Here is a 24396-nt window from a genome sequence, read left to right as displayed (position 1 = left end):
TTTCATTGTCACGAGGAACTGGAGTACGAGCTGCAGTTGGTGTCGTCTAATCAAGAGCGCGTTCAGGCGAATGTACGCGTTACTGCACACGCCGTGTCATCTCGAGCGCCCGAACATGCCCCTATAGCTTTCACTCTCGTGCCAAATTATTTTGAAAGAGAGTACAGTATCAATATGAATACTCTTAATTATGCACCTTTCTATTTGTGTCACGGGCAGCATCGCAAGAATATATTTTTTTATTTACTGCGGTGTTTCGTTGATTAGACAAAAATGCTTGATTAGACAAGAATGTACGCATGACAGATGAATGTACACTTCGAACGAGAACTTGATTTTACTCGCGACTAACGAAAACTAGACTTCGATATATCCTCCCTTATCGACGCCCACCGCGGCGTATGCCCAGGTCACAGCGCTTGCATAAATCAGTAAGGCGACGGGCATTAAATTACTTCCTGCGCTGCAAGAAAGGTTTTTCAGTGAAGATTGGGACTGGAGAATGAGTCCACCGTATAGGGCAGCATGCCGGAGAGCCAATCAGCGACGGAAGATGCGAACGCTCCGCCATGGTGCAATTTATGGGGGCCCCACCGGCAGGCATATATACGTATAGCAACGTCGACATGACAATGCTACCGAACTCGTCGGCGGGACGCGCCCATGGCTCAGGGCAAAGCCGGCTTTGCGGTTAATTAAGCCTTGCGCGCACAGATTGCCAATCTCCCACGGGGCGACCAATCATACGGATTAGAGAGAGGCATGACCCCCCCCCTCCCCTCCTTTCCCCACCTCATCGCTGGGGTGCGGGGGCACCTGTGACGCCAGCAAGCGTGATCACCTAATATAAAAGGCACCGATGCACGCGCTGTAGAGCCAACTCGCTGCACAAAACCAGCAAAGTCCTTCCACGCGCCATCAGTTAGCCCGTCCTTCGCTGGCCGTCGTCGTCCTCGTCGTCATGATGGGTGGTGGCCTGGTGCCGGCTCGCCTGCGATCTTCATCGCTCGTGCTGGTGACTCTGGCGCCACTGGTGGCGCTCGCGGCGGCAGTGGCACCTCCCGACTGGAGCGACGCCCTTGAAAACATGCAGAGGCGGGTGAGTGAGCTGTCTGGTCGTAACACTATACAGCCACGAATTCTCTTCTGCGATTGGCGTTACGACATGAACGCGCGTCTTGGCGAATGCGAAAAACCCCATAAAAAGCTCAGCCTTCTTCTCTTCCTGTTTTTCTAGCTGAATCGGCGTCAGCGCGCATCTTGGTGAATGTGCGCACGATGCGTCTGTGCGGACAGCGATGTGGACACAGGCTGGTGCATAACGAAATGACAATAGTATACTTGTGCGAGCTAGCAAAAGTGATAAATCTCGTGTCAAATTTCGCTTATTCCTGTTTTCTTGTCTTCTGGTTGCTAGTGGTTAGCTGCATGTCGATTGTAACAACTAAATGGGCGCAACTTGAGCCGACATTTCCTTGTCGAGCTCAGTGATAAAAACGTCCGCCGTGGCTCTTGGCTTTATGGATAGCCGGCTAGAATATAATTAGAAACGCTTTAATGTGGCGCCCAAAGTCGCGGCGTTTTAAACTGCGAGCCGCGGCCATCTACATATGGAAGACAAAAAAAAAAAAAAGGATAATGTAAGGTGATGTCAGTGGAGGATAAGAAATCCAGCTGGTCTTGCGTAATCGGAAGTCCTCCATTACGGCATCGCTCAGAATTCGCATTTTAATTTCAGTATTAAAACTAACTGTGGTGCCATTTCCTTGTCATATTGCGATACAAGTCTTTTGAATATATAGGCTTGTTCTTTATATGATTTACAGAATTTTTGAAAATCACCTTTGGCACATAACGCTATTCTATCGTCTTGAGCTGGAAATCTCAAAAATGGGGACAATATTTGAACGAGAAATCGCAGCATAATCGATTAAATAACAAAATTTCACTAATTATGATTTAACTAATCCATTTAGGACATATAATTAATTCAATCTATGAAGACTTACCAGGTCACGTTTACTTGGAACGAATTTCGAAGCAAGCCCTAGTTATAGTATAAGCGCCGTCAAAACTTCCGCGAAATGCACTGTTGTTACACTTGTGCTAACAAAACGCGTTCTTAAGCAGTGTAGAACAAATGTGACTGGAACACCAACGCATTTCGTCACACAATTTGGGAACGTATACATCTCGAAACTGGTGCGGACCTCAAATTTCCTTGTTAGATATCCCTTGCGAATTAACCGGCTGAGTTCGTAAATTGTACCCTAAACTGATTCTTTGAAAAGTTATTTAGTGAGCTTTTGCTAATTAGTCGCTCATGCAAATTATTCAAAAGTTGTTCAATGTGAGTGGGCCTCTAGAGCTCACCGGCTTCAGATCATAAATTGCAATGTGCGTTAAAGTGACAAGCTCCAACATTAATTAGTAAAATATCGTTAATTAATCAGATTTCTAGTGTCCAACTTTTCGAGTAATTATGTCGAGTAATTTAATTGTGTTTTCTGCCACAGGCGATTTTTAAACATCATGTTAAGATTTAAATAAAGTGCCCTATAAACCTTCCGCGAGGGTCTCTCATTTTTTAATGTGGCCCCACGTACCGCAGTATTACAGAGAAAATGTTTATGAACTCGACTGACCTCGGTGACCGATTGCAGGCGTGATGAGAAGCCGCACGCGTCTGCGCTACTAATGTATTTCTCCCTTCCTACTTTTCATCCCCCTGCGTGGGGTAGCAAACTAGAGGCGCCGTCTCACTGACCTCCCTATACTTTTGCTTTCCTCCTACTCCCACACGAGAGCAAAGCGAACTAAATGATGCTAAATGCAAAGCCGGTTCTTACAAAAATGAGTATTGAATTTCCGTTGTCAATTTGTTCAAGTATCATTGATTCAAGTGAAATTCAATGAAACTCCAACACTCAATGACCCAGCAGAACGAAATTTCAATAAAGCTTCTGTTGTGCATTGCTCAATAAGTTTTCTGCTGACAACGTTCTATTGATTTCTCGTTAAAATTTCTCACGTAAGGTGCGCGATCGAATGAAGTAAGCCAGGCATCCTAGCTAACTGTCAGCGTGATACGTTCTGATTTTCGCTGCCATCAGAGGCCGAAGATTCACACTTTTGAATTTTGGAGGTCATTGTCCCACCTCCCCGAAAGGAGACCCTGCAAGAAAACACTGACAGCGTTGTCCCTGTTTACTTGTCTCCGCCCACGTAGCCTCGCGCTGTAAGCTCATATTTTAGGACGACGCACCAACAGCACGAACTTACGCTTTCCGCTGTCCACGAACTATATATCCACTGTGCGCACCTGTTGGAGCACTAATACCATTCATCATTTACCATGGCTGTCATCATCAGACCTTCATGCATTGGTCAATTGCAAGCAGAAGCAGACGGAGTACTAACAGATGACCGGTTTTTGAACTTGTGCTTCGAGCCTACCGGTATACGTCGATGCACGGATCCTACTGGCACTTGCCAAAATGTATATTACGTGGCATCGCAAGCTATCACGCCGATACAGAGCCTGCACAAAGGGGACCTCGCCTAAACTTACACTATTACGTTAGGGTAACATATTCAACAAAATTCAGTGTAAGCTTCATTCGTCTGCGGAACATGAGCGAAGACTACGGATGCGGTCATAGCAACCACGTACTTCATCGCTGCGTAACATGGCATTTAACTCAATGTTTACGCTCGTGCCACTAAACACCACACATCATCAACTCAACGTCTTCACCCTCTGACGTCAGTACAAGCGGGGGCGGTATACCTGCGAAAACGAAGAAAGAGAGAGAGGGCAGCTGACGGCATTCGAGCAATGCTTTCAAAGGCTTGCGCATGTGTCCCGGCCTTCCTGGGCTGACCATTAATCACGGGAGAAGAGGCCAAGGCAATTAAAACCTCGGAATTCTTCCTGGAATAAATTGCTTTCCAGGTTTCGCCGGGCCCTGTGCACTAACTTTTCGTTCTTTGCTTATTTTTCGCGGTTTTTAGCTGCGTATACGACTACTTTTTACCATCTCCTTGTGGGAGTGTCATGACGCGGATTTTGAGGCATATTTTTTCTCGCGAACTGTGCTAATTGAGAACGCTATTCTAAAGGCTTGGATGAAGTTGAGGATGGTGGTGCTAATGGAGACAGCGATACGGCGCTTACACAGACGCGCAGGTGTTAGGGAAGGGAGGAAAATACGCCGCTTTGTATTTCTTGTTCACCACGCGTTTACCGCGCACAATAGGGGAGGGAAAATGTCCGGTAAATTCGCATCGCGAACGCAATATGGGCTTTTTCGCTTATTGACATAAAGTTTCTGGTTTGGTATTGAATGTGGTATACATGCGTCCAACCACTATTATAGTGTGCCGCGCTAGTATTCCGGCAATTGTATGCAGCGTATGCACTTTGGCGAGTGTCTCGCGGTTTGAAAATATCCGTCCATTGGTCTACATCTACCAATAAAGATGTTAAGCCGTGTTAAGTTACGTTTCGGTAGTCCGTGCTACGTATAATTGCGCAAATTTCTTGCTGTTTTGACGTATATAGATATATGTGCACGCTAATGTACTATAGATGATCTCTGACGCAGCTGACATTTTTTTGGTATATCGCTCACGTGATATCTCTGACGCTGCAGCTGATATAGTTTGGTATATCGCTCACGGTCAGGATGTGTTTTGGTGGCATAGAAACCGCGTTGCCACTGCTCGCACCACGACGATGAAATGCTCGAACCGCACGCAGAGCTAAGACACCATTAAACGATCAGTATTAGGGACGGAAACCCTCTTTATCACGAACTCGAACAGTAAATGGACTTCGTTATTAGTGATACTTCGTTAGCCCTTTAACTGGCAAGATAAGAACGACTTGACCTAGAATGGTTTTATTGTTTTAGTTCTTCTTTACTTTGCACAAATACATATCGATTGAAATATTAAGCTATTTCTCTAAAAACTAAGCGAGATACAGTAGGTCAAAATTATTGTTGACCAGGTGGAGAAAGGTAAATGTATGGTCCAGAACTGGTCTCTGGCACTTGCTATATGGCAAGGTCAATGTTTGTTCTTGAGATGTACCTTTATGAAGTTAAGGAATAAGAGATTGCTTAAAATAGGGGAAAAACTCGCATTGGCAATAATATGACCCCCACGTGCGCTAAGAAGATAACGACGAAGCCTTCAGGTTTTGGGACCAATACATCTGGTGCTGCTCACGCTCGACGTTTTAGTAAATAGCACTGTTGAGCAGGTACATAAATAAAGGTAAACGGAAAGGCAAAGACTAATATTTGGATTTGTCTAGTTTTTGCAGATGCATTTGTTATGTCAACAATATTGTTGAGCTACCAGTTAAAGGGTTAAACATGGAGATCTCCTAAAGGAGCCATATATACAGTGCACTCCAACAGTGCATATGCAGAAACGCCCGTGTACCATGCATTGGGTGCACGTTAAAGAACACCAGGTAGTCGAAATTAATCCGGAGTCCTCCACTGTAGGGCGTACCTCATAATCATGCATATTGGTAAAGCTGGACTACGTACTGCATTGCAAAGGAGCAAAATTGAAGAACACTTACTGCACCACAATGGCCCAATTAAGTAAAAGAAGATAACTTGAAATTCGTGCATGTCACAATGACGCACCGGTCCCGTGGTTTCAGTGCGAAATATTAAAAAAAAAAGTAAGGTTGGCCTTCATTTCATTTATATTAAACAACCCCTTACCACAAAATTAACGATAAAATAGTTTCTAAAGAATGGTTATCAGTCTATTCTGATTTAGCGTTTCTGTTTAGTGTCCCTTTAAAGGGATATAACGAAGAGGGGTACTACGTTGAGCTTGATGGGTAAATTGCACTTCTGGTACACCAAGAATGTCAGTCTTAACGTGCGCGGAGACATGGTACGCCTGAGAGGAAGCAAAAAGAACATACAGGTGACGACGCCACCACTATATACTATAGCTCTCCGCGAAGTTCATTAATTTTGGCAGCGTCTGCTGGGGACTAGTTGACATATTAACGATAAACTAAGGGTTGTATATTGCTTTCTAGAGGAACCAAAGGCTCAACCTAGCGAGCTTTCATAAAATCTGGCGCAGTAAAATGACCCTGACACGCGGAAGTCCATTGAAATTCATGACGTACACACTGACGTACCTGTGCTGCGATCGCGTGGTTCAAAAGGAATATTTCCACGTTTGAGTTCTTCGGTATAGTAACCCACCTTTTCCCGCGAAATAAATTAAAATGGACGCTGGAAAGAGTACTTCGCCCATCTAAATATATTTAATGTTGTTTTTGCGTCCCTTTAAGTACCTATATACATGTATATATAGTGTGGTAAGAGGAAGAGAAGGAAAACAAGAGGTGAAAGGCAGAGAGGTTAACCAGATTAAGTGTCCGGTTGGCTACTCTGCACAGGGGGATGGGGCAAGGGCAGAAAATATTAGAAAACAAGAGAAGATTAAAAAAAAAAAAAAAAAAAACAAGAAAGTTGCGAAGAAACTCAATACAGGATGACGTCAATTCTGAGATGAGCTTGGATTGTATGCGATCTCTTGGTGCTCTGCAGCAGGTCGCATTCTTAGGCCCGGTGGCAGGTCCCATATACAGGTAGAAGGTGGTGGTGGTTCATCCATCGTAGCTGCGGCCGCAGGAAACACGTGACCCGAGAACCAAATGCGATCCGTGCCCCCACTGTGGTAGCGCTCCTCGCTGGTTTCGCGGAAAAGACCTCGGCTCTCACGATGCCTGCGGGTTAATCTTCACGCCCACCGGAAACTGCGGCTAGCGTCCATTCTCGACGGAGGTTTGTGTGTACGCTGTGCGTGCGTGTGTGTGCGTTGCGTGCGTGCGTGCGGACGCTTGCCCCGTTAATTCGCTCTAAACCTTCAACGGGTCTGGTCAGCTTCCCTTCTTCTGTCATTGATTAGAAGGGCACCGTACATAGTTCTGTTAAATGTAGTCGTCGCCATTTTTGTTCTACACCTCCTCCTGGTGGTTCGGACTGCTACATGTCAGTATTATCGTCCAAATGTCAGTATTACGTCCGCTATATGTTCTTTCTAATGATGTTAACTGTAAACGTATGGTTAAAATACCCTCAATATCTTGTATATACCTCTCTGCCAAGCTTAGTGAATAGATCTTGTGTATGGGCGCCAGGTTGTATTTAACGAAGAGGTGTTCCGTGTGGGATGATCGTTCGTGTCAGCAATACAATTGACGGCTTTTTTCTTTCTTCTTTTTTTAAATATATCTACACAGTCAAGGTTCGTTGTTGTAGTTGTACCCCTCACAAGAAAACCATAATTGAAATATAAGAGAAAAATGGCATTATAAATATGCAATTTAAAACGGGGGGTAAGTAAGATTTATATTTTACTAGTATTCCCACAGTCTTGGCGGCTTTGAGTAAGTACACATAGAGCTCAGATGAGTTTCCCAGGACATATGTTTATGTAAATACACGCCGAGGGATTGACTGAAGCCACCACCTCTATCCTAGAGTTTCCTAGGATGATAATTAGAGTGGGTTCAGGAATTGACTGCCTAGGTGTGTAAATAATGGCTTTAGTTTTGGAAGTATTGATGACAAGATAATTTTTTTAAAGCTCCAGTGGTAGAAACACTTATAGTTTGATTAATATTTATTTCAAGAGCGCTATATATGAATACCTGCGAAAGAATAGGGTTGGTTCGTCCGCGTAGGTTGCCTACTCGGCATCAGTGCTGATGTTTGTGATAACGTTAATATAAAAGTTAAAAAGGAGCGGCCCGAGTATGCTTCCTTGGGGAACACCTGCAGTGTAGTAACCAGTTTATACGTGGATATGTTGCCCTGTACAGAAATACATTGCATTCTGTGTTGGAGATAAGATATTGTTAGTGCTAGAGGTATGCCTCGAATACCATATATTTCAGGTTTCCTTAGTAGTGTTAAATGGTTTAGGCTGTCGAACGCCTGCATTTAGTATGTTATCCTGTTCAAAAGCTTTAAGAATTACTTCTTTTTGTGTAAGAAGGGCGAGTTCTGTCGATCTTCCTTAACGGAATCCGAATTTGTGTGTAGGGCTGCGCGAATTATACTTTTCTGCGAACTTTGTCACGTGGCTGTGATTTAGCTTCTCTATTACGTTTAGAGAAAACTTATACTAACAAAATCGGACGATCATTCGCTAAATTATTTTTGTCCCCTCCCTTATGGATAGTGACAACTTTTGAGATTGGCATTTTCTTTGGAAAAATACCTGTAGTAAGTATGAGATTATATATGTATGTGAGCTGTGGGCACAATTATATCAAGAGCGTACTTACCTGGTTTAATTTGTCCGTTGTGAAATCTCGCATTCGAGGCTATTACTGAGGGAATGGTGCGTGTTGAACACCTCACTATCATCTGTGGGATTAAGATATAAGCTGTCAGAATTACTGTCGATCCCGTATGTACATAGATATGTCCGTATGTCATGTCCGTATCTAACCTCTTTCGAGCCAACGTGGGGCATTGGGTATGTTGTGCCGCTCTTCAATGACAAAAAAAGAAGACAAAAAATCCTTAAATATTTATTCGATGCTGGGTGGAATCGAACCCGCGTCGTATATATTCTGATTATCTTGTCTGATCAGACACGCGCCAAGCGCGGACTTCGTGGCGGCGCCGCCAGATGTCGTAGCGTTTCCAGAGGGAAAGAGGGAAGCGCGATGAGAGGAGCTCGGTTGCAGTGCACGCCTCATGCAGGACTCGCTTTGGCGGTGTAATACCGTGTGCCGCTGCATTGCTTCAATGCTATTCGCATTAACGCTGACAGTCATTTTCAGATAGTTTCTGCAAGGGTTTTATGTAGCTTATGTAGAGAAAAGGGGGAAAAGAGCGAGTATCAGCGTCTTCCGCACTCGACATGTGGTGACATAAGAAGCGTATAGCGGAGCGCCAGTGAGATAATATCACCGGCCAGCTTCTGAACCGGAAGTTTCCGAGTTCGATTCCCGACTCGGCGATCTTGCAGAGTTGTCGGCGCATTGATGTTCCCTTGTTTTTTACTGAATCATGGTTGTTCATGAACGATCTTTGGCGACACTGTACTAAATCTGTGGACGGTGTTTGGGGCGACCACACGAAATATGAGGAGGGCTTCCTTGAAAGCTGGACCACTTATTATGCTACGAACACACTTGATGGTTTAAAGAAAGAGGCTTCTGGCATCAAGGGTGGAGTTAGGATGCGTCTTGCGGGTGCGTACCGACATCGACGTATACCAGGGAGAAGGAGGGGGCTAGCACTCGCGTAGCACGCCGAATGCGTCCGCGAGTTGTTCCACGCTGAGACGCGCGCACGTTTGATACTGGTGCGACGGATCACACCAGCCGTGACGGCGTGCGTGACGATGTCCCTATTACGGCGCATAAGCAGCAGCCTCCCCGCGTCCTCTGCTGTTTGGGCGCTGCACCGCGATCGCAGGAGGGCCGCAGTGAAAAACGTGACTTTTTCGTGATGTTTACCATCCCTGCGTCACTTTGTTTTCGTCTGCCGGCCGTTTGAGTTGTGCTGCGAGAGTGAGATTGGGAGCAAGGGGTGCCTGCGGGTTCTCTCTGCTTGCAAGTGCTACCGCCTCGGTTGCCCCTCCTCTCTGTATCTTCTTTCTTTTTTGCAAAGGTAATTGGTCGAGCGGCTGTGCGCGTCATGGTCCCGTGGTTGCGCGTGCTCCAGAGAGGGAGCAAACCAGACTAAGCTGCGTTGCATGCAAGGAGAGCTCGCCCGTTTTGGATCGCTCGCTTTCTTTCTCGGCCGAGGCAAGACGAAATGCGCTTTCCTCCCTCGGGAGCGGCTCCGATTCCGTGGTGGCGACGTTTTTTCTGGAGCTGCATGCGGAGCGAGCTGGGGCATGCAGGTTCGCGCGGTGGGCGGTGAATATAGAGGGCGACCGCGAAAGCTCCTCTTCTGCCTCTCTTCGTTTTTGTATCTTCGTTTTTGTGTCTTCGTTTCTTTCCATCGTCACGTGGAACGGCGCGGACGAGCAAAATATTCGCTCCACATTTTTTTTTTCTGTTGGAAGTAACGATAAGGCGCTGGGAGTGAAAGAAAGCGTGGATCGATGATTCAGAGCATTATCTCATGTAAAGACCGACCGCGCATGATTCACTGATCGATTTTGTTTGATGGAATTGGAGAAACTGGCCACCGTTGTCACACATACGAACGCCATATGGACAGACAGAAGTGAGATCAGGTACAACAAGTGAAGGAAAGGCGGCGACAATTTGAGCGCGGGCGCTCTTGAGTCAATCACAGAAATGTAATGGCACTCAGACTTGTTAGAACTACGACAGACACATAAATATAAGCGCGAAATGCAAATGAAGCAAGATCACACGCACGCATGCACGCACGCACACACACACGCGCACACACATGGTTGAAAGGCAGCCGTTCCTGGCAACTGCATAGGTACATATTTGAAGAAATGCACGTTTATAAATACACCAAATTTATTTTCGACGTTGTGGTTGGGGACCGGCCTTTATCAATCAATCAATCAATCAATCAATCAATCAATCAATCAATCAATCAATCAATCAATCAATATTGTCGCTCGGAATCATCCACCGCGGTGGCTTAGCGGCTATGGTGCTGCGCTGCTAAGCACGAGGTCGCGCGGACCGAATCCCGGCCGCGGCGGCCGCACTTCGATGGGGTCGAAATGCAAAAACGCCCGTGTCGCGTGCATTGGGGGCACGTTAAGGATCCCCTAGTGGTCAAATTAATCCGGAGTCCCCCACAACGGCGTGCCTCGAACTCAAATCGTGGTTTCGGCACGTAAAACCCCAGAGTTCCATGTCCCTCGGAATCTTCTATACATGCAGGCGACCGTCGTGCTGGACGTCGAACTTGCGACTTCCTTGTTATGTTCAGGCACACAGCTTAACGAACGTCGTTGTAATTTTCCCTGAAAGCCGGACTGACCAATTATTATTTTTCCTACGCTATGAGCATCTGCTTCGATCTCAAGATATATCATTTTCAGTTTCCATTAATTATCAACTACGGTAGGGAAAACCCTTGGAGATGACTTAATCACCTCACTGTAATTGCTGACTGCCATCAACATTCCGCCGCATCGGTGAAAGCGTTTAACTAGGTCGCACGGCGGAGGGTTTACGGCACATCTAATCGTCTCCCAGCGAGGAGCTGTGGAAAGACAGTGAGTGCCGACCACATAATTAGTGACGTAATGAAATGGTAGACCGACTTTACACGTCAGCGATTCCACGTTCTATTTGCACTATTTGTCTTCGAAGCGATTATGAAAGTGAAGCTCTGTAAAGACCGCGGTTGCGATGACCGGTATATACATGCAACGTGAATGTGATACCAGCGACTACGTACTTGCTAGAAAATATCGCCTTGTAAAACAGCGTGCCGCAGTTAATACGTACATCATGCGTCGCGCACCACGTGCGATGTATTGCATGTCGATCGCACGCCATGGGATTCACAGTTCCTCTATCGGTTAGAGGCGACGTCTCAGCCGCTTACTGCGAATAGCCGCGTTTAAATGAGTGCGACACTATCGAATTCGCACTTCCAAGTGCATTTGGGAAAGGCGTTGCGACGCCATTTACATGTAGCGCATTAACTCTCGCGATAACGTAGGGCCTCAGTGCGTGAGTCGACTCGCGCATGTAAATCTACCTTCGCCTAGCTGGCGCATTAATGTGCGATGCGCCTTACTATAGAGCATTATCGCTCTTTACACTGAACGCGATGCGCTATAAATGCGATGCGATGCGCCCTTGTCGCATTCATGTAAACGCGGCTAATGTTACTTATTCCTTTGGATTCGCATCAGTTGGGCACACAAACGCGGAACGTTCACTTGGATAAGGATGTCGCATTAGTGTGCACGCAGTCTCGCCGGTCAGTTCAACTATATGCGCCGACTGGATTACTGCAATTCTCGGGTTCACACCGGCGCGCAAGGATGGACGTCGGTCAATAACGATAGTGAAAGCGTTTGCCAATAACTAAAATAACTGCGATCATCGAGAATTCGACACCAGACGGCCGCGCTTACTGCGAACCCGATTTAATACTGGAAGTATAGGCTATACGAAGCTTCGGAGGCTACATATGTGCCTTACAGTCCGTATCGCAGACTGTGCGAAGCAAGAAATGAAGCGCGTACATGCGTGCCACGTAGAGCGACATCTTTGCCTTCATGTATAAGCACTAACCCTCAATATACCTTATACCAACGGATAGAAGCAGCTCTCTCTCAAACCTCTAATAAACAATACCATGGCTGGTCATTCTCGACAGAATGCCCTGATCAAAGAAAGAAGCATACCGAGGTCATGCTCGAATGTGTTCTCACGCGGCAGGTGACAACAGAACCGCCCGAGCGCGACTTCTCCGCGCGGGAAAAAGAAACAAAGGAGAAACGGAAACGCGCAGGAGCTTCCCTGCAGCGGCGGTGACACCTCCCATAAAAACGGCGGTCGTAAAACATAAAGCACGCTCGCGTCAAAAGCCACGCAGGATGAAGAGCAGGCGATGTGCGCGGAGGCGCCCTAAAGGGCGCTTATCGCGGGCCCCAATCTCTGGGCCACTATCTCTGTACACGACCGCGGTGCGGTAAGAAGAGGCGTAAAAATCTCGCGCCGGATCACGGCGCGCGCATTGCACGCCGCGGGACCCGTTACAGCCGCTGCACGCACGAGTAAGTAGTAGTGCGCTGCGGCCAGCCAGGCCAGCATACCACCGCGAGCCGGCCGACTGGCCAGTGTCCATACAGGCTGCTGCTGCTCCTGCAGCACCACTGCCGGCCTTTCCCCCCCTTCGGCGTGCAACACACACACACACCACCGGCCGCGGGAAACAACGGCTGCGTTCGCGCTCGGCATGCCGGCACGCCGCGCAATCGCTGCTGCTGCTGCTGCTGTTGGCGCGCGCTGTTGCACGTTCTCCACAGCGCCAACACCGGCGGCGCAGGCAGCACGCGTCGGCGCCTTGGCGTGCGTGAGGCGAGCGCGCGCGCGCCCGGCCAGGGAGATAAGCACGCAAATGAGGCGGCGCGCCGAGCGGTTGCTCCAGTGAAGCGTGATGCTTCGCTATCGGTTCCATTGGGCTTATTTGGAAACTGGATAATGGCTCCGAGGAGGAGAGGAAGGAACGAGTGAGACACCGCGCGCACTGCTGGCTGAATAAAGAAAAAGAAGAGTCTCTTCTTTATTTCGCTTTGATTCGAGGAAAGAGAGCTTCTCATGGGCATCGTGGGGCTGCTAATATAGTGACCTTGCGAGCCGTAATCAGAGTTCTTTAATTTCTTAATTTATTTTGACGTGCACGTATGCCGACCGGGAAGTGAGCAGTCATTTTTTTTTCTCCCAGATTCCGGCCCAACTGCGTCAGTGCTTTTATGTTGCTGCTGTCGCTTTCATTGCGTTGTTTTTCAGGTTACCCTCGAGTAATCTTCCTTTCCCCTGCACAACCGAGGGAGATTAAGGATTTGTGTTCTTGCTTTGCGCATTTATAATATGCACGTACTATACAAACTGCGCTTTTGGGCGCTCGCCCGTGCGATGCCGGAGGACAAGGGGCGGGGCGAGTTTGAAAGGCATTTGTAAGAATTGCCCGGGATGCTGCTCGCACTTTGCGTAGCGAGTGCCATGGGTTCTTTCTGCTCACTGAGTTCAGTCTTGCACTACGCTCTAAGTTAAACGCGTAGTAGGTAGGCCGGTACTGCGCACAGCTCGAGCCCCTGGCTTTGAACTGCTGCAGTCGTCTCGTCCACGTAAAACATCTGCTGAACTTTACGAAAACAAAAAAGGCAGAAATATTGCAAAATACGTTAGTATGAGGCAAGCAAACCGACTAACCAGTATTCCCATGCAGGCATTCCCTTGAGATATTAGTGGTTTTGGCTCCTTGCTTTATCTTTCTCTTGACTACAGTACCGCAGTCAGTTCGACTTATATACATGCACGATCTCGCTGCGCGGGCGTCTCTCTGCACTCAAGTGCTGGCACTGAAACCCCGTGGAGTATAGCGGGCTTTATTTCTTGTTGTACTTGGAAGCGTGTACATGTTACACTTTGAGAGAGGGGTTAAGGGTGAATTCGAGGGCTAGTTTGCTAAGGTACGTGGCCAAGAGTTTCTCGTTGAAGGGGCTCAAATTTACATCTTATCGACCGGCACACTGACAATCGCTTAATAAGCCCACTGAGGCCCTGAAACGCGTTCTCTTTAATTCTGTGGGCGCAGTTAGAATGCAGTCGACCACATTAGAAGATTAGATGATGAGATTAGACCATTTGCAGAAATATAGAATATAGTCGACTGGCGCAGCACGCGTTTAATTCGAGATCGCTGGAACAGGCCTCCGTCCTTCAGTGGGCATAAAATAAGTTGCTGCTGCCGACGACCGTCGACATTCTGATCGCTCTCTCCTTCTCTGCCACTGCCTGTCTCTATTGTACTAGTGCAAATCAGTGTCAATCAATCAATCAATCAATCAATCAATCAATCAATCAATCAATCAATCAATCAATCAATCCTTGATATGTGCTATTCTCACCGGGCCGCACATATCAGACTTCACACCATCTCACTTCGCGGTCTATTGAAACCAGAAGTCGGCCAAGGCGTTATTAAACTTTCTACGTTCCAGCAGCTTATGGTAGTAGGCTGACACTCCCGGGCGTTCCCCACCCTCTCTCTCTCTTTCCTTTCTTTCTTTCTTTCTTTCTTTGTACATGTTAGCCTCCCTGCCTTTCCCATCTCATTTCTATCTCTCTCAGGCTCACTCCATCTGACTAAATGGCGTTAGACGCCTGTTCCCTCTACCGCCTCGTTTCATCTCGAACGCGCCGCAATGCGACCCGTTGGAACTATGCACCACGACCAGATGCCTGACCTGAGTTTCAGGCACGTGAACAAGGAAATTTTTGCATATGCTCTCACTCCAGTTCAACGCCCAGGCTAGCCTGCTTTTTGTGAAGGGAGTGTAGACTCAACTTCCTGTCTGTGATAGATCGGGGATGAGACTAGCACATCTCCGATTCGCGAGCCGGCGAAGCGAAGCGCATGCACGGCCGTGCGCGCATTCGGCGTCGCTGTATCCGATGACCGGTTGCACATATTGAGCGAGCCTGCATGGGAAAAGTGAACGTACACTTGAGCCGTTCTGCCACGCAGACCGCTTGTGAGCATGCGTGTGCGTGCGCTTAACTGACCCCCACCTATGACTGCAGTGACGTAGCCGGGACACTTGCTTGAATCCAGTGGCAGATTCGGAGCACTTTGAGAATATATATATTGGAGCAAGCTTTCCAGTGGTAGATCGACAGTGGATTTACTCCGCGGAGCAGCCGGAACTGCTTCACCGAAATCAGCAGACTTGACAGGAATTAAGAAGCATTCTTTCAGCGGCTGTTGACCGGCATCCTCCGCTTGTAGTCAGAGAACCACAGCACTTGACAGCAAGCGAGTGCTTCGTTGTTTTGCTCTGCTGTAGCAATAGATAATTATTCACGTTGCTCTGCTTTAGCAATAGATAATTATTCACGTTGCTCTGCTATAGCAATAGATAATTATTCACGTTGCTCTGCTATAGCAATAGATAATTATTCACGTTGCTCTGTTGTATCAAGTTTTCTTCTTGGGAAAGTTACTACTGGAAAAGCATTCTCTCTGGATTAATTAAGCAGTGAGGCAATCCGGCTCAGCGCTTGCAAACGCGCTTTCAACGACCTGTTACGTCCCCCAGACAAGCGACAGGAAGTATAGGTCTCACGGAGGGGATCTTTCACCACCACTCGGCTAAAAAAAGGGAAATAAAAAATAATGTTAAGGATATAATCCCTTCTTACAGCTACCGTTCGAGTTTTTATTCACCGTAATGCGACTGGAGTTCCGCAGTGAATTGAGCATCCCGGCCACGTCATTGTGCGGCCATGCACTTGTATTGGGCATCATCCGATCACCAGGTTCGCTACGTATCCGAAAACCTTGTTTCAAATAGCAGACAAGCGCAGGTGGAGCGTGATGAATTATTGCTTGGTAGTCTTCGTATCTCGCTGTGCAATGCCTACCGATTTTGGGAATTTATTGTCTATTATAAAGAAATAATTAAGATATTAAACAAAATAAGAAAAATAGCTTGGTGGCGCAACACACCACCCCGTTTCAAGGGGGACGCTCATAGCATCCGTCCATCCATACATCCATCCATGTTGATCTGCATGCGTCTGCCTTTGCAATTCAGCATGTATAATTTAGAAGGAGGCGGGATCGAGGGTTCGTCCCGCTGTTTAATTCAGATTATGTTTACCGCCTGCTCCTATAGACTGTCTCATTGCCTCTCACATGGATTAATAGAATTTCGGAGGGTGTTCCAGAGACTTTAGTCCATCGCTTTTTCGCGTCGTTTCGGTATAAAATATCTGCGTCATAACGCTGCGCCTGCACCCCTAAAGTTGGAACTGTCGGCGCGGGCTGTCAGCGTATACGCACGAAAGGCCCCGATAAGAGCTCACGGTATTTCGCAAAAAAAAAGAAAAGAAAAAGAGAAGAAGCGCAGACGGCAGTCACGAAGCCACTCACATCCATCTGGCTCTGAACGTTGAGGGCAACGGTCCACATTCTGCGCACTGCCCGTCTGTGTGCAAAGGTAGCGCGAAGTAAAAGAAGAAGGCTGGGCAGCCTTTTCTTTCTTTTTTTTTTTTTGCGATTGCCAGAGCGTTCGGGTTTGAGAAGCAGGAAGGTGTGTGTAGTGGGCGAGAATGACGCGTGGATGAAGAACACAGCGGTGGAAACTGGAGGAGCAGGGGCGTGGAGGCGTCTTCCTCGTGCCACACACGGCGTGCGGAGAGCGTCAGCGCGCGGACGCGCGAAACGCGTGAAATGGTGTAAAGAACGCGGCTGACAGCGGGAGGAAGAAGAGAAGACGTGGTTGCCTGCGCGCGAGATCCTTTTCGGTCGCTCGAGTGCGACGAACAAAAAATGAAAAGGGAGAAAGCGAAAAGCGAAGCGACGACCATGCATGGGATAAATAGGTTCGCTAAGGAAAGAGCGAGGACGACAGACCAGACGAACCAATACGCCGTGGTTGCAGAATTCTCCGAGGGATCTTTTTTTTTTCCCTTACTCTCTCTGCTCTCCTCCTATAGCTTTGCTACTAATAGTGCGTTCACATTGCTGTGTTTCGAGAGAAAAACGGCGAGCGCCGCCGACACTACGCGTTTCGTTCAGATTCTTCATCCGCTGCATGCAGCACTGCCAGCGCCGTCAATGCACAAGACTAGCTCTCGAAATTACGCCGTTTAGTCGCACATTAAGCGGAATGGCCGAGAAGTGGTGGGCGCCATTCACAACTTTGTTCTCTTTGTTAGCTTATAGTTTGGGATAACCTGTCCTTTCTATGGCCAAACTTCCCATATACTTGGCAGCTAATAAAGAAAGATTCCGTAGGAGTACTGTTTGTAGCTAGTATTTTGTGGCAGATGGGCTTTTATTTCGCAAACCGATCGCTCTTGACGCGGGCTTTTGCGCTTGAAACTGCTAAGCGGAAGACAATTTTCCTCGCCCTTGGCGCGTTCACACCGCGGTGTTCGCCATCAAATGAGAATGAACTTTAATTAATTCCTGCCGCCGACTCTGTGATGTTCAGCGCTCAAGCACTTTCTAATGTGGACAGTTATTCGGCGCTTATACGTTGCGAAGAATTCGGGATCGTGTTCTTGACCGACCGCGTCTGGCGAATGTGGTCATATGCGGCCGACAACTACGCGTGACGTAACAGGACGGACCTTCGTCGCGGTGTTTCTGCCACCCAACCTGCCAGTGCGCTCGACAACTTCATGACGTGAGGACTGCGGATACAGCAAAAGTGCACCCGTGGACGGGTTTATTCCGTCACATCCGCGTCCCGCCCATGGGCATACACCGAATGAGATCGACCTGAGCCTGTTGCATTCTCACTAGCATTCGCCACCTAACACTTTATAACAAACCGGTGTCACTTACGAAAACAAACAGTAGATGGGACACTTCCTTGCGAACAACGACAGGCTCTTAGGAATTCCTAAATATGGATCTTATCTGAGTGGTCTGGTGTGCATGCATGTGATGAAATCTGCGTGGTTTTGGTGTTCTTACTTTTTAAAATATATAACGTTTCGGAGAGGTCGGCGCCATTAAATGGCGCCGGCTGCTGCTTTTCCCATAGAAGTACGTCTAATGTAAGGTCACAGGAATTCTTATTTTCTCGCGGTTCCCTTACTCCCCTTACTCCCCTTACTGCCCCTCTTGCCGTTGGTGATTTACGTCTTCGCTCTATAGGAGCGTGGTTTAAGGTAGCCGGCTGGCCGTTATGGGGTCAAGTTCGCGGGAGTTCTCTGCTGGGCTGATACGTTTCCGTTCAAAGCTGCGAACAACGCAGACGATGAGGAAATAGATGTCTACGAACAGGAGAGATGCGCTGTGTCCTTTTCGTATATATATTTCTTGTTTCGTCGTCCGCGTTGTTTTGCGCGTTCAATGAATGAATGAAAAACTTTATTGAATAAATAAAAAAAAAAGAGGCAAGGGAGCGGGAAGGGTGGGTCCCTAGTTCAGGACTCCAGTGGCCGTTGCCGTACGCTCAGCCTGGTCTAAGAGACCCTTTTGGATCTCCAAGTCAGCTCGAGCGAGGACGGCCTCCCAGGGCTCACTTAGTGAGGTCAGTATCAGGGGCGAGTTAATGTTCTGTGGCCTACATATACATTCCCACATAATGTGGGGAAGAGAAGGCCGCCCCCCGCACCAGGGACATTGACCGGAATATACTGCTGGCCACATTACGTGCCACAGTCCCAAGTGCGGAAAGGTGTGAGTTTGGATTTTTCTGTACTTCCGAGCGTCTCCTATTCCGAGCTGCGGATGCGGAAACGCGTAGATTTGTCGTTCGCGACGCTGGTGCTCCAGGATGCCGTGCGGAGTGTGGTCCTTTGGTATTTTACTTGGGGCGTCGTCTGTTTAGCGAGCTAGTGCGTTCGCCCGTTCGTTTCCTGGGACTCCCGAGTGTCCCGGGCACCATGTAATGCCGTGTGATGCACCTAGTGTTTCGCCTAGTAGCTTGAGGGTTATGCGCGGTAGACGTCCGTTTATGAACATCCGGCACGCTACTTGCGAGTCTGTCAGGACCGCTATCGAGTTCCCGCTTGCGTCTGCTTGTCTGATTGCTAGAGCTATTGCAGTTGCTTCAGCTGTGCTCGTGCAATGGTTGCGCACTGAGGCCGAGATTTTGATGTTTGAGTGTGTGGAGTAGTTTACTGCCGTTAGAACGTGACCATGATGGGACTTTGCGACGTCCGTGTAAATGACATCACGGTGCCCACTGAACTTTTTAGTGAGTTGTCTCGCTCTAGCCTTGCGCCTTGCGCCATGGTAGAGTGGACTCATGTTCCTCGGAATTGGGGAAACTGTTAGCTGTTCTCGTAAAGTCTCGGGAACAGAAACGAGATCTTCCTCGTCTGCGCGTTCAACTTCTCCACTTAAGATAGAAAGCGTCTCTCTCTGTGATCGATCTAACGCATGCGCGCCTGTGTCTTCGGGTGTGCAGGGCGGCAGCCTGAACAACCCGAAGCTGCAGTCGTGGCCCCTGCTGTCTCTGATGCCCCGCCAAGGGGAGCTGGAGTCCCTGCACCTTCGCTCGCGCCAGCGGCCCCACGCCGCCTCGTACAGCGTGGAAGGGGATGACGATGGAGGGCTCGACTCGCAAGACGAGTCCCGCCGGGCAAAGCTCAGGGGAAGTGAGTGTATATACACTTCTTTAGGTACCTCCAGTATAATGCTCCTCTCCTTAATTAATGCACACGACTTCTCGCTGGCTTTAAATGATTTCGGTGTTTCAGAGCGCTCTTATTTTTCTCCTTGCTTTCGTTAGTAAGGCGTTATAGCATATATTGGCTCTCAAAGTCACGCCTTGCCATTGAAACTGATTTTGGGAGAAATCGTCTGTACGAAACGTATTAAGATAACTTAACAGGCTTAAAAAATCAATCAATCGGTTGATTGATTTTTTTGTGTGATTTGATTGATCAAATCAACCTAGGAAAAGCGCGTGGGGCCATGTCAGCTCGTGGTGAAAATTTAATATACATGGCACGAATTGAGGCTCAAACCGCATGGTTCTGGCTAAATTTCCCCCGTGCAGGGTAGCTAACCGGAACTACCTCTGGTTAGCCTTCTTGCCTTTCTTTGCATACTTTCTCTCTCTCTTCTACTGGGTCCAATTGCTCTCAGTTGAAGCAAAATTAAATCTAGCATAAAGAAACTAGCAGATGCTTGGTAGATAAAAACGGGGGCGCCGTATAACAGTTCAAAAGGCGCAGCAGTATTTGCAGAACGCAGGCTATTTCTGGAACATCAGTGATCGACTTTCTGCTAAGTATATCCTTGCGACGTTCCGGGTATTGACGTTCGAACACTTGTGCGGAGGTATTTTCTTTGTTTTAGCGAGCGTCGGTGACGTTTGCGTTCAACGCGGGATTTAGCAGCTGAAAGGCTGCAAGGCCAGCGAATGGACCCCCGACTTACGCAGACCGCCCGCGTTGCGCTATTAGGCTGCTTACATATGCAGGACACGGAAAAATCCAAAGTATAGATATATAGAGCTGCCGCTGTTTGCAGCCTTGTGATCCTATAGATGCACCGGTCATCGAACGATGACTATACATGCTTGACACTGAAGCTGATCGCGATGTGGCCTCGCACCATTTTCCCGTACGGCGTGAACTTAATGAAGGCGCGAGGAAGAACAGCACGCGGAAATGACTGAGACAAAGGCGGAGGAAATATGAAAGGAAAAGCGAAAGTATGTACGTCGACAACCTCTGTGCAGAGGGCTATTGCAGAACTGCTAATTTGCGTATACAACACAGTGCAGTTCGCTCTGTAGTCAGCAGGACTATTATATACAGAAAATAGCAGTGTTAGTGCAGTGAAAGACTCGAAGATTTGACATCATTCACGACATAATCAGATGTGTCCGATCCAGGCTGCAAGAGAGAGGCCGGGTCATAAGGGAAAGGCAAGGAGGTTAACCAGGCTGAGCCCAGTAGGCTACCCTGCACTGGGGAAGGGGGGAACGAGCTTGAAAGAGGAGGAGGAAGAGAGAAGTTAACAACCTTCACAGTTACACAGTCAAACGTTCACCGCTGAGTAAGTCACAGGCTGTCATAAGTACTAGAATAGCGCAAGCAAATGTTAACTGCTTACGTATATACGTTAAAAAAAAAAAAAAAAAAAGAGAGGGACAGAGAGAGTAGTTTTTCTCCTCACTGCCCATGTGTGCTCGATTCGCTGTTGTTTTTCTATACGGCTTATAAGATGTTATGCGAGTTTAACGTACGTAATTTTTATGTTCGCTAAGAGGTATCGTGTAATCGTCAAACATTGTGGTTTCCGGCCGTGTCTCCCGCTTCAGTGTGAATTTTCCTGGTTGGCTGATCTGACTCTGTCGTTGATAATAAACGGCCAAATTAGTTTTTTTCTTCCTCTTAGCCTACCTGAATAGAAAGGTATGAGCGGCTAACGCGCTTAATTTCTGAGATCGTTAGGCGATTTTGGCGTCCGTAAACATGACGAAAAGCGTCAACATAGAAACGGAAGGACGTGTGCTCATGAATTGACATTGAAAAGTTCAAAAGGACGGTACATTGGGCATGTTGGTATTCCATGTTGAAAATATGCACAGCGTGAAACGACAAGAACTACACAGAAAAGATACACGGACAAGCGCTTGTCCGTGTATCCTTTCTGCGTATAATTCTTGTCGTTTCGCGCTGTGAATGGTTTCAGTTTGAAAAGTTCGACACGAGCAACCTGACGGCATCCTTTCTCCTAACGTTTTCTCTACGTTTCCGTATGTTAAAGTCTCATGGGACGCGCAGTTCTGAACACGGCCTGCTTCGTTTGAAGTCTGCAAAGCCGGACGTACTCACGAACAAGGCCTTGCTGATAAGCCCTTAAGACAAGCGGGAACACGAGTCACTTGGTCCAAGTAAGATGGCGCACTTCGAGCGTTTTGGTGCCGCCGTCCCTTGCTTATACTTCTGTATACCGAAGTATACACGAGACCCCCAGCTTCAATAGCGCAGCAAGCGCGATGTGCGCCATCTTGGTATGGGTGATGACGTCAGACGAGTGTATGCCTTCCGATGGTGACGTTGTTGCTTTTATCAGGTCTACCTATCTCTTTCAGAGGCCTGCTACTTCAAGATCTGCCCTTTCAACACTCGAGCTCTGTAGGCAGCACCTGGAAAAATATATAACTCATACACCATTACGCTTCTTGTGATGGAATAAATCAGGTGCCGTGTGATCACAGCGCGGCACAGTGACACTTCCGGAACAGGTCTTCGTGTCTTTATTAGCAGACACGGCGCAGCTGCGCCGATGTGCGCCGCCGCACGGAAGCTGGCGAACACGCATGTATGTATGTATATTCTGCTTGCACGGAAGAGAGCTACGCGCACGACTTATGTGGCGTCTATTTCAAACAAGACGTACAACAGGTCGGTCGTGTTCGCTTACCTGCGGTGATAAGAAATAACTGCAGCATTGGCTTTCCGTGTGAAACCTCGTCCAGGCCATAATATTTCTACGCTGAACGATGCTTGCACCATCACTTCATGTATGCTCCGAAAAATCGGCACTGTCTTCGTGTCTTTCGGGAACGCACTTGTGCCCGCACGCTACACCCTCGGTTCTTGGCTTCTCCACACCACAGCCATAGTCTAGGTGGTGTTGCCAAATCACGTATCGAAACGTTCGCACTCGACTGTACACCGGTACCATGTGCGTACGTTAGTATGGCGTCCCGGACTTCAAAGTCTTTCCGCATGCCTGGCTATTTTAAGTGCCGAGCACTTTAGGGGCCCGAGCTGTCGGCGTCTAATGCGTCATGTGTCATGTCGTCACGCTCAGAAAACACAAGCGCAAAACAGGGCCAACACATGCCAATACCAGCGCAAAACCGGTAAAATTAAACTAACGTACTAGATTCGGAATAATATAAAATACAGGAATAGTCATGAAATAATCGAATTAATTTACAGAAATTTGTGAAAATCTCTACTAACACGCCCGGCTGCTACCGGCGCAGCGCAAGAGAGTATAAAACAAGATAAGCACAAGGAAAACACATGGGAAACACAGGCGAATCACTGCTCCGCACTTCCCCAGCTTTCACGTTGAGTGGAACTGCATTACCGCCGAGTTTACCATTGCATTCGAAACGCTGCGAGGCGAGAAGAGGCAGCACTTCCGACGCTACTCGACGAGTGTCCAGATTTCTGGTCGAAACCAGGTCGAAGAGGCATCGGCTGCAGTCACGGACACCACGCGCGTTCGGCGCGAACGCGGGGAAACGCGGACAGCGTCGGCAGCAGCTCTGCGCGTTGCCTCGTTGGTGCTGCGATGCGCGTTCGTTATGCAAAGGGCGCGCCGCAAAGAAATTTTTTCTTCACAAAAAGCTTTCAGGACTCGCTATCTTGAATAAGTTTCCTTTATAATGCAACGCGTAATCGTCGTTTACTGATAACTATTAACCAGTCGAGAGCGGACGCAGTCCAAATCTCATGACGTCACGAAGAGCAGCGCGCGAACTTCTGTTTTCCTTTAGTAATGACATATACCATATATACAGATACCCAATATTAGAGGGTAGGCCAAGATTCAGATAGAATTATTGGGCATTCCGTTCTGACAACTTCAATCCCGTCTTAATTTCGTTCTTGTGCCTCACTGCACTGCAAGTGTTAATTAAGCATTCAGCTTAACATACCACTCCTCTTTAGTGTCGGACCTTTAAAGCATGCCTCGGCGCAGTGCAGTTAGCCTAGCTGCGGAATGACAGAAAATTTTGTCTGAGAACCTTAGAGATAGAAAAACTTGAAATAAACATGGCGCAGAGTGTGAAAAAAAGAAATTTAAGCGTCTGAATTCACAAGTACGTACCTGACGCACCGACGCACACAAATAGACGGCAAACCTTTTGTTTGTGAGCCGTTTTCCTTTCTTTTTCTTTTTTTTTTCGATATCGTTATAGTATATGTACCAACTCTCCTACTACGCTATTGAAATACAATTCACTTACGTTTTATGATTCTTCGTGGTCAACAGCCATGCTTCCAAGGTTATGTGGGTCGAAGGTCGTCCTGCCAGCTTTTACTCCATGTTTTCTAGTGCTATCGCCGAAGACTGAACGCACTGACGTTTTACGCCGGTATCTACCTTCACTTCTCACTTCGATTGTGGCGCGTTGCTGACATCTTTTATCATCGCTCATCTTTAGTTTCTAGGAGTATACACGGGAGAAGTACTGCTG

General features: G+C 47.7%; 1 protein-coding gene across 1 annotated transcript; it reads left to right on the top strand.

Moving 5' to 3' along the window:
* Positions 1–859: 859 nt before the first annotated feature.
* Positions 860–22409, top strand: LOC119448052 (uncharacterized). Its single transcript, XM_037711548.2, has 3 exons — positions 860–1099; positions 19627–19816; positions 22270–22409. Exons 1-3 carry the CDS (start codon positions 962–964, stop codon positions 22314–22316), a joined length of 375 nt encoding a protein of 124 aa, XP_037567476.1. The 5' UTR covers positions 860–961; the 3' UTR covers positions 22317–22409.
* The last annotated feature ends 1987 nt before the right edge of the window (positions 22410–24396 follow it).

Source organism: Dermacentor silvarum, chromosome 4 (genome assembly GCF_013339745.2).
Source record: "Dermacentor silvarum isolate Dsil-2018 chromosome 4, BIME_Dsil_1.4, whole genome shotgun sequence".
Lineage (NCBI taxonomy): Eukaryota > Metazoa > Arthropoda > Arachnida > Ixodida > Ixodidae > Dermacentor > Dermacentor silvarum.
This window is presented reverse-complemented; position numbering and strand designations above follow the sequence as displayed.